The sequence below is a fragment of the Chiloscyllium plagiosum genome, chromosome 7, assembly GCF_004010195.1.
Source record: "Chiloscyllium plagiosum isolate BGI_BamShark_2017 chromosome 7, ASM401019v2, whole genome shotgun sequence".
NCBI lineage: Eukaryota > Metazoa > Chordata > Chondrichthyes > Orectolobiformes > Hemiscylliidae > Chiloscyllium > Chiloscyllium plagiosum.
The window spans coordinates 559,041-569,699 of NC_057716.1; the positions used below are offsets into that span (position 1 = coordinate 559,041).

General features: G+C 37.7%; 1 protein-coding gene across 1 annotated transcript in view; it reads left to right on the forward strand.

The window, feature by feature from the left end:
- Window positions 1-10,193, forward strand: part of wdr75 (WD repeat domain 75) — a 36,124-nt gene extending 25,931 nt beyond the window's left edge. Inside the window, exons 14-21 of the mRNA XM_043692827.1 lie at window positions 1,764-1,944; window positions 4,584-4,678; window positions 4,806-4,901; window positions 6,108-6,277; window positions 6,375-6,434; window positions 7,104-7,235; window positions 7,657-7,748; window positions 9,884-10,193. Of these exons, the coding sequence (XP_043548762.1) occupies window positions 1,764-1,944; window positions 4,584-4,678; window positions 4,806-4,901; window positions 6,108-6,277; window positions 6,375-6,434; window positions 7,104-7,235; window positions 7,657-7,748; window positions 9,884-10,085 (1,028 nt within the window). The 3' untranslated portion in view covers window positions 10,086-10,193. The remainder of the gene's footprint in view (window positions 1-1,763; window positions 1,945-4,583; window positions 4,679-4,805; window positions 4,902-6,107; window positions 6,278-6,374; window positions 6,435-7,103; window positions 7,236-7,656; window positions 7,749-9,883) is intronic.
- The last annotated feature ends 466 nt before the right edge of the window (window positions 10,194-10,659 follow it).

The window sequence follows — 10,659 nt, forward strand, 5'->3', positions numbered from 1 at the left end:
AACCAGGTCCTCGCTTGCCTTAGCAATGTTAGTAGTGGTGCAGGCATCCTTCTGCTTTCTCTTACTATTTTTTTAATCATCCAGGAACCTTTTTGATTTTTTGTTCTGCAAAAATCTTGAAATATGTATCAGCTGTACCCAAACAACGCGCCCTTTTAAAGGCAGTTGATTGTTCCATTACTGGTTTATCTGCCAATGCTTCATACTAGTTTACCTGAACTAGAATGGTTGTCACTTCATTTAAGTTGAGCACCCCACCCCCATTTAATTATTTTAACTCTGAATTGCACCTTGTCCTAGTCCATAGTCACCCTGAAAAGATTTACCAAAATTATTCCAGGCATATGCATTATCTTTGAAACTGGAGCACACAAAATTATGGAGAAGTTTGGTAAAGGTGAGATTATAGAGTAGATTATAACACCTTGTCTAAAGTAGACAAGGGAAAGCGGATGATACAAGGATAATGAGCATATATTTCAGGTTTTAGATAAGAGATCCAGTAAGGATGTGGGTAATTTTAATGACCCTTTGACGATTCACAGTGGCAACATACCAATTGTGCTCACTCAGTCTGTTTGCAAACCTCAGAACAGTGTGTCCACAATTAGATGTGATTCTACTGTTGGAATCAGTGGATAAAATACGTCAAACTGTACTAAGAAATACATTGGAAACTAGTTTAAAAGTATTAATTAGGCTCATGTTGTGATGCATGCTAGAAGATATATGTATTAAGACACCGGGTCCTTTTTTTAATGAAGAGAAAAGTAATCTATACATACGTTTTACTATTTTCATGGGAAAATTCGGTTGTGAAGACTGCCAGTCTCTACTCCATTGCCAACACATTATTCTGACTAATCACACCTCTCTGGTTGAGAACTAAGATTGACAGTTGTTGCATCTCCATTCCAGCAGAGCATACTCTGTTCATGTTGTGTAAAATGCTGTTCCTTTTTTTTTCACGTTGGTTTCTTGTATTCTAGTCTCTGTAAATGCAATTTGTAAAACATTGTTCAAAGTTTTAAAAAGGTTTGGGTAAGTTTTTGCCTCTTTACAACCTTAACAATAGAACAACTAGGTAATGTATTCTTGGTGCACTTTCAGTTGTAAGAGATTCAGCAGTAGAAGGTGTGTTTGCATAGGTTTTTACATGGAGTTACAGAATTTTGTCATCCAGTTTCAACAAGCTGATTATTACTTCATTGAAAAATTATATGAAATACCAAACCTGTCCTATCATTTATTTTAATACCTGATTTGCTGATAGAAATCACTTTGCCTGTGAAAGTGAGGACTGGCAGATGCTGGAGATTAGAGTCAAGATTAGAGTGGTGCTGGAAAGGCACAGCAGGTTGGGCAGCATCGACATTTCGGGCAGGAGCCCATCATCAGGAATGATCTTTCTGCTCCTCGGATGTTGCCTGACCTGCTGTACATTTCCAGCACCACTCAAATCATGGTTTTCCCTGCTATCTACTCTTTAGCTTTGGTGCATGTGGTTTGCTGATCATGGGGATAGTGATTTATTTATAAAAGTTAAACTTCTTATTAGTGTATGCCCTAGTCCCCCTTTTGAAAAGTGAGGCTAATATTGATATTTTGTATTTTGCATTTTTGTGTTGTGCAGTTTCTTGTAACTTGGTGTCAAGTACTCAAACATTTGAACTAAATTGTCAATGCAAAAGTTCAGATAATTGTGATTTTTCTGCACATGGTGTTTTACATAACGTGCTGTTTTTCTTGTAATTCATTTTCAGGAAAGTGTGTATGCTGGAGCTGTGATTTTGTGGGAACATATCACCACCTTCAGGCCACAAATTGTAGTTTCTCTGAAGATGGTTCCCTGCTTGCTGTCAGTTTTGAACAGATCATTACTTTATGGGACCCAGACACTTGGGATCTGAAATGCACCTTCTGCCATCCACCTGGGAAAATACAGTAAGTCCTCCACAAGTTTAGTTGCTGTCTGGCTGTATCACTGCTATTAATATAATTATCCATACTGTAAAATATGTCATATGGCTCTAATTTTGAAAATAATATTTCACCTCTTAGAAATTTTGGGTTTTTTTACCTTCAAAATGTTAAATTACCCAGTTTTCAGCCTCTTCATGACTGATTTTACTCTGTCAATGTCAGCTAATCATAATATTATTGCAGTTTGCACTGTGTGATGAACCTTTCACTTTTGGTAAAAGCTATCCAAAGTGAAGAGAATCTTTGGTTAAGATAGCCAATTGAATGTAAAACATTTTGATATATTTTTGCTTTGGAGTTGACTATTTGATATTAGGACCAAATAGGGACCCAAAAGACTCACTCGTTTATAACCAGACAGGAAAAGCAATCTTCCTAGAAATAGCATCCTAATTGGCCATTTGCAAGCATACTGTGAAGGCTCCTTATTCTACCAAACCAATACAGAGAGCTAGCAGCTTTAGACCCTCAGCAATCTCACCAAGAGGTTGGGGACTGTGTGACTGCCTGAAATGAAGCACCCTCCTGCACAACAATCAACAAATTAGAATCTACCCAAGGTGGTAGGCAACTCTATTGGATTGCCATCGGTCAGCATTTATGGCCTTCCATCAATATAGCCCATTGTTTGTGGCATGGAACCTCTGCCTTCAGTGGCTATACCATATGATATAGGGAGCTATTGCTGCATTGATAACATACCAATGAGATTATGAAATGGTCTATAATTAGGGCTTTCATATGCAAATTGTCTCCCAGCCTCTGTTCAGTGGGCAACCCATCTGTTTTCCAGGCTGACCCGGATGAAGTTCTGTAGCAGTGGAAATGTGTTGATGTTCTCTAAGTGTATCTACTACACTTGCCCAACTCTTCCACCACTCCTGCATGAGCCTTTCATATGTTTTTGTCTTGATCATCTTGCTGTTCCACATAAATGTAAACACAATCTGCAACTCAATTAATTTTGACTGTTCAGAGCACGACACAGTTGAACATGGATGTAGGTTTGCTTGCTGAGCTGGAAAGTTTATTTTCAGACGTTTTGTCACCATACTAGGTAACATCTTTAGTGAGCCTCCGAATGAAGCACTGGTGGTGTAGCCTGCTTTCTATTTCTATGTTTGAGTTTCCTTGGGTTGGTGGTGTCATTTCCTGTGGTGACATCATTTTCTATGGTGATGGCCTTTCCTGTTCTTTTTCTCAGGGGGTGGTAAATGGCATCCAAATCAATGTTGTTGATAGAGTTCTGATTGGAATGCCATGCTTCTAGGAATTCTCGTGCATGTCTCTGTTTGGCTTGTCCTAGGATGGATGTGTTGTTCCAGTCGAAGTGGTGTCCTTCCTTATCTGAATATAAGGATTCTAGTGTGAGAGGGTCATGCCATTGTGGCTAGTTAATGTTCATGTATCTTGGTGGCTAGTTTTCTGCCTGTTTGTCCAATGTAGTGTTTGCTGCAGTTTTTGCCAGGTATTTTGTAGATGACATTATTTTGCTTGTTGTCTGTATAGGGTCTTTCAAGTTCATAAGCTGCTGTTTAGTGTGTTGGTGGGTTTTTGGGCTACCATAATGCCAAGGGGTCTGAGTAGTCTGGCAGTCACTTCAGAAATGTCTTTGTAGGGGAGAGTGGTTAGGGTTTCTGGACGTGTTTTGTCTGCTTGTTGGGGTTTGTTGCTGAGAAATCAGTGGGCTGTGTTCATTGGTACCCATTCTTTTTGAATACATTATGTAGGTGATTTTTCCTCTGCTCTGTGTAGTTCCTCTGTGCTGCACTGTGTGGTGGCTCATTGAAATAATGTTCTAATGCAGCTTTGTGGATGTTGTGATGACTTGGATCCCATTTACCATCCCCTGAGAAAAAGAACAGAAATTGACATCACCACGGGAAATGACGTCACCACAGGAAATGACAGTACCAACCCAAGGAAACTCAAACATAGAAAGGGGCTACACCACCAGTGCTTCATTCGGAAGCTCACTGAAGATGTTGCCCAGTATGGTGACGAAACATCTGATACTGAACCTTCCAGCTCAGTGAGCAAAGCAACTTCTAGAACCTCAACCTGAGCTACAAATCTTCTCAAAACTCGCTAACAGTTTTGACGTCGCCGCGGGAAATGACGTCGCCGCGGGAAATGACGTCGCCGCGGGAAATGACGTCACCAACCCAAGGAAACTCAAACATAGAAAGGGGCTACACCACCAGTGCTTCATTCGGAAGCTCACTGAAGATGTTGCCCAGTATGGTGACGAAACATCTGATACTGAATCTTCCAGCTCAGTGAGCAAAGCAACTTCTAGAACCTCAACGTGAGCTACAAATCTTCTCAAAACTCGCTAACAGTTTTAGAAATGGACTCTTTGGACTGTTCATAATTTACATCGGATAGTTGAGTAAGTTGTAAATGCTCTAATTCTAAACATCATTGACCCATGAATGTGATCTTGCGAAACATCCATGAAACAATAAAATTTTATGAAATCAGCCATTTCAGGATTGCGTGTTCTCATTAACAATTGACAATTGTATGAAAAACGATATTTGCAATATTTCTAATCAAGAATTAATGTTGTTATTACACGTTTCACTTGTATCTTTCAGAGACCTTGCCTTTGGAAGACTCAGCTGTTCCAAGTACCTCCTCGGAACAACTGATAATGGTTTCTTGTGCTGTTGGAACCTTTTAAGCTGTAGCTGTAAGTGTTTTTTTTTTGTTTAACAATATGATAATCTAAATCTGTGATTTGCAAAGTACTGAGATTTTGCAGTCATGCCATTTATAATCATTCAACTGCTGTTGAGTTTCTCATTTTTGTTCTGCAGTGGAATGGAGCACACGGTTGAATGTTAAAGTCTTGCAAGTTGACCCTCTTTCTGAAAATGTTGCTGCTTTTACTGAATTTTCTCAGGTTACAGACTGTAAGTATAATAGTTGTATTTAACTGCAATATGTGCTGTATTTTTCATAAGTAAATTAAGCAAGTACCATATTTTCTGTTGTGCAGTCATTGTAATTTTAAGATTGATCAAATTATTGTTTTCATTTGCTTACTTAATCACAAAAGATATGTTCAAGTTATATTAATTTGTAGCTAATAAATCTTAAACGCAAACCTTTTAAACAAAGATGAATGATTTTGCAAACTTCGTGAAGTAAATTTATGGTACCATAATATTTCACTTGAATTTTTGTCACTTCATTTGTGACTAATTACTTGTCTTGCTATATGAACAGTCAGATTAAAAAATGCCAGCTTGCTGCTTTAGGCTTTGTTTTGTGCCAGGGAGAAGGATCTAGATATGTGGCCACAAAAGATGGCTTTTGTTTTCCTTGCTATGTAATAGCCATTCAACTTGACAGAAACTGAAACTTGCTCTTCCATAGTCGATTTTATCAAATGCCAATGACTCCTGAAACATGTCCATAGCATTCTGTGGTGAGGTGATAAGAGAGCAAAAGTAGGCTGTATAAACCTACCAGTTTCTGACTCTGCAGTTCTTTCTATTGATGTTCTGTTGCATTTCTATAACTTCTGAATTTGAAAATTGTCTAGATTTCTGCAATAGAAAATGCAAAATCTGTTTTTCACCATGTTTGCTGTTCCGCTATACACACGATGCATTTTCTGCAATTTTTGTGGAGGAACATTTGTGAAGTAAAAATCAAACTTTACAGTCTCTCCAAATTTACACTACTATATTAATGGGCTGGACTGCTTATATATTATGCTATAAATGTTATATAACACCAGAATTAATAGGTATAGCTTAGAATAATTTATGTAATGTTTTGTCTTGTAATCTAAGATATTAGGAAATAACCTCTAGGATTGATTCAAAGGGGATCACATTTAAGTCTTAAATTTACTGTTTTATAAAGTCACAATTACTCATTACATCTGTCCTTAAGTGGTTTGATATGAAACTGTCTTATCTGTAAGAACATTAGCTGGTGGGTTTGTTTGAAGTTTCAAGCCTTATGCAGCAAAGAAGTTAACTTTTATTTTCCTAATACTTTCCAACTGTTAGTTTAATGGAAGGATATGAACACAAGTGGAATATATCATGTTTTTCAGCAGTTGTCAACTTCATTGTTTTTCATTTCATGTTCTTTCTTTGTCCTAGTGTTTGTTTTTAAGCCTAATCAGCCAAGACCCCTGTACATGCAGAAGAATGTGTGTTCTGGTCTGGTTCAGTGGGCTCTCTTTGTTCCCAGAGAATTTCCTTTGGACTACAATTCTGAGAGTAAGCAATGGCTAGCAAGATCCCAGCTCTACTTCCTGTCTGCTTCACAGGTAAAACAAATTTATATGGTGAATTTGCAAGCTAGTTAAGAGATTAGATCTTTATTGCTTATTTACTAAGTTGATTAAGTTTTTTATTTCCTTACAGAACTTGATGACATTCAGTACAGAATCAGTAGAAGAAAGATTGACATCATCCAGCAAGCATGTATGTAGCTAGTACAATAATAGTGTGGCTAGAGAACAAAATATTTTGTATAAGTCATGCATTATATCTTAAGAAAAAATTTGTTTTTCAAGTATTGGATATAAAAACCTTTGATTCTTTGTTTATTGCAAGTGGAAAATAGTATTCAAAGTTCAAAAAGTTTGAAAATGCCATCTGAATTGTGAAAATCTAATGCAATCTTTAATTCATTCTAGTGATATAAAGTACAAATAATCTGAGCTTTTGAAAGATTTTGGATAATGTTGACTGGTGTTTGTCTAGCAAGGTAGCAACGTATTGTGATAAGGGGTTTAGAAACCTTTATTTTTAATTTATTTGTACAATTGATAATACATTAATGATATAGTGACTTAAAATATCAACTGAAATAACTCTAAATTGTCTAGGTTAGAATAATTGTTGCAACACAGGAGACCATTTTTGCTTCTGTTGTGTAAGAACAGCCCAGCCTATCTCATTCCCTTACTTATTCCCTTGTCACTTTGCCAACGTTGAGAAGCTTTAATAAATTACCTTTACTGAGTTCTGTTTGTTATTGTTCTAGGTGGTGTTTCATGCTGATAAAGTTCTCTTTGTTTCTATTAAGAATGGCTTCTGGGAATCTTTTGTTCAACATCTGCAACTTTATAATATTCATTTTTCTTTCAGCTGGTCATAGAAGAAAACATTCCCATGACTCCTTTGCATGTGTTGCTGGGAAAGCATAGGGAGCAACAAACCAATTTTGTTTCAGAAGCAAAGCAAACAGCACTGCCTGAAGGATCGGCTACAATTGATGAGGTGAGTACCTTCATGATGAGCTGGAAATGCCGGTGTTGGACTGGGGTGTACAAAGTTAAAAGTCAAAAATCCTGATGAAGGAGCATCGCTCCGAAAGCTAGTGTGCTTCCAATTAAACCTGTTGGATTATAACCTAGCTAGTGTGCTTCCAATTAAACCTGTTGGATTATAACCTGGTGGTGTGATTTTTAACTTCATGATGAGCAGTTGTGAATGTGCAGTCTTGACCACTTCGGTTTTCTGAAAAGCATTCTTCATTTTTTTTCCCCAAGCGTCGCTCCGAAAGCTAGTGTGCTTCCAATTAAACCAGTTGGACTATAATATGGTGTTGTGATTTTTAACTTCATGATGAGCAGTTGTGAATGTGCAGTCTTGACCACTTCGGTTTTCTGAAAAGCATTCTTCATTTTTTTTCCCCAAGATGCTTCATACACCAGCTCATGTTCTGCCAAATGCATCATTTCTCTGTTCAATGTTTGTGAACTCATTGATGATTTCCAAGATGGGCACAAGGTAAGATGCATAAATTGGTGGCTTAGGAATATGTGACAAATTCAAAATGCAGTTAAGATTTTACTAATGCAAGCAAACATTATTTGAGATTTTCCTATTGTCTGTGTACTTGCTCTTTGTATAACCCTTCAGTTACTTTGATTAGATAGAAAGGGACCATTTCATTGGAGGCATTCACAGAAGGTTTACATGAGTAATTCCTGGTATGAAAGGATTGTCCTATGATCAAAGGCTAAACAGGTTGGGACTCTGCTTACTGGAATTTAGAAGGAGTGAGAGATGATCTCGTTGAAACGGAGAACTTTTAAGAGATTTGACAGGGTAACTTCTGAAACGACGTCTTGTGAGCATCTATGACCAAAGAGCATCATCTCAGAATTAAGGGGCACCAGTTTAAGACTGGAATGAGGAGGAATTTCTTCTGAGGGTTTGAGTGTCTTTGGAGCTCCTTGCTGTGGAGGCAGAATCCATGTGTCTATTTAAAGCTGAGAGATTCTTGATCAGTAGTGAAATCACTGGTAATGGAGAAAATGCACGAAAGTGGATATGAGAAATGTCTGATCATTCACAGTCCTGTTGAATGGCGGGGCAGACTCGAGGGACTGAAAAGCCAAGTCCTTTCCTATTTCTTATGCACTTAAGGCCTTTGTGGTTTGGGTTAGATTTTTCTTCTTGACCTTCAAATCCTATATTATTGGCACCACATTCTTAAACATTCACTCCATCCACCACTGAAGCACAGTAACAGCGGTGTGTAATGTGTACATGATAAAATGTAGTAGAAATTCACCAAGGCTTTTCAGACAACCTTTACAATTCACGCCATTGTTGCCATCTTGAAGGACAAGGGCAATAGATACACAAGACTAGCGTGGCTTACATGTCCCTTTCAAATCACTCAACAGCATTACTTGGTGTGCTACCTGTATGGCACATCAGTTATTTCAGAGTCACTGAGTCAAAATTCTGGAACTTGCTGAAAGCACTGTGTACCTGCATCAAATGTGTTGCAGTGTCCAAGAAGGCAGCTAACCACCACCACCACCTAGGCAACAAATGCTGACCCAGCAGTGAAGCCCATACCCCATGAATGAATTAAAAAGCAAATATCATGTAAACTTGTTTTTACTACATACAGTTGTCTGCTGTTGCATTAACTAAAACACATGATGAGCAGCCAAAATAATTTGAATCTAAGCAGAATCAGGAAGGCAGTAAATGAGGAGTAGAGGGGAAGGATTCAGTTAAGATGTGTTGAGTTTAGTTGCTGATTGACAATTCTAATTAAGATTTTTAAACCAAAGCATGACAAATAATAGCAAATTGGAGAAAATTTCAGCAATGCTAAACGCATGATCATGTATTCCTGCGTAATATATGGGCTTGTCTCACTAATGATCATAGATTTCAAATGAGTGAGTGGCAGACTGTCGAGAAGCTTGCAGTGGTATAAGTGTAAAAAAGTTCATATTTTAGAGGGATGAGGGTGGATGTAATTTATTTAGATATTCAGAAAACCTTGGTAAGGCACCACACCTTAAGTTACTTGATAACAGTGATATTTTAGATAGTGTATTAGCATGGATACGAACATTGGCTAATAGAAGACAGAATTAGGGTAACAGGGGCATTTTCAGAATGACCTGTAACTAATGGAGTTCCACAGGGATCAGTGCTGGGGCAGCAATTATTTACAATAGTTATTAATGCTTTGAAAAGTGAATATATGTAGCCAAATTTGCAGATGGAACAAAAATATGTGGAAAGGCAAGTGATGAGGATGACAGGGTAGAGACAAGTTAAACGAGTAAGCTTGGCAGATGAAATATAATTGGGCAAAATGTGAGGTTATGCAGTTTGGCAGGAAGAATAAAAGAACTGAATTTTAGGATCATGGCTGAGCAGGCTTGAGAGGCTGAACAGCCGACTTTTTTATTGTCATAAGGGACACTGAAAAATAAGTTGGAACTGATGCTAAGAATATCTCCTCTTGAGTGATAATTGTTTGGAATAATCAGTCAAATTAAATTGAAGTAATTAGGTGTTTGAATTCTACTCACAATTCATTTGAAAGAAAAAAATGTTTCTAATTCTGTTTTAAACTGATTATTCATTTCTGTAACATGTGAAATTAGTGCGAAAGAAGAAGAGGTGGAGGAAATGGACAGTGAGAAAGAGGAAGATGAATCTGACACGGAAATTACTCTTGTTGAAGATGAGCAAGAAACAAAGGAGGCATATTCAGCAGAGGAACTGTTACCTAAGCTGACCAAATCTGAGCAAAAAGAACTTAAAAAACTTCGGAAGATTGATTTCAGCTGGATATCTACATTATAGATTACAGCTGGATAGCTATTGGGAAATGGCAGGATAAAATGTTAAATATTTTTAGTACACATAGTTAGTCATTGTTATCTATATAAAGCTTTGTTTTTAAAACTCTGACTGTTTGTGTTATAATTTGTTTGGGAGATATAAGGTATTTTGTATATTTATTCTGTAATGTCGTTTGGCTCAGTTGGATGGGTGCTGGTTTATAGTGATGCCAATAGCATGGGTTCAATTTTTGTGCCAACCGAAGTTACTATTAAAGAATCTATTCAGCCTTTCTTAGTGGAGGCTTGGTCACCCTTGGGTTAAAGCAACACCAGTTGATTTGAGAGCACACCCCTGTGGTCTGGTAAGATTACTGCAGCTTTACCTTTCAGGTTTTACGTTTTAAAGCATGTCCTAACTCATACATTTGGTTTGAAGGACCTCGGCCCTTTGTTTCAACCTATGTCATTGATCCCATTATGTACCACAACCACTGGCTGTTCTCATGTGCGCACATATCCCTTTAGAATGCCCTGTGGTGAGACATCCATGACCCTGGCTCCATTAAGGAACTGTGCCATCCAGGAGTCTCTTC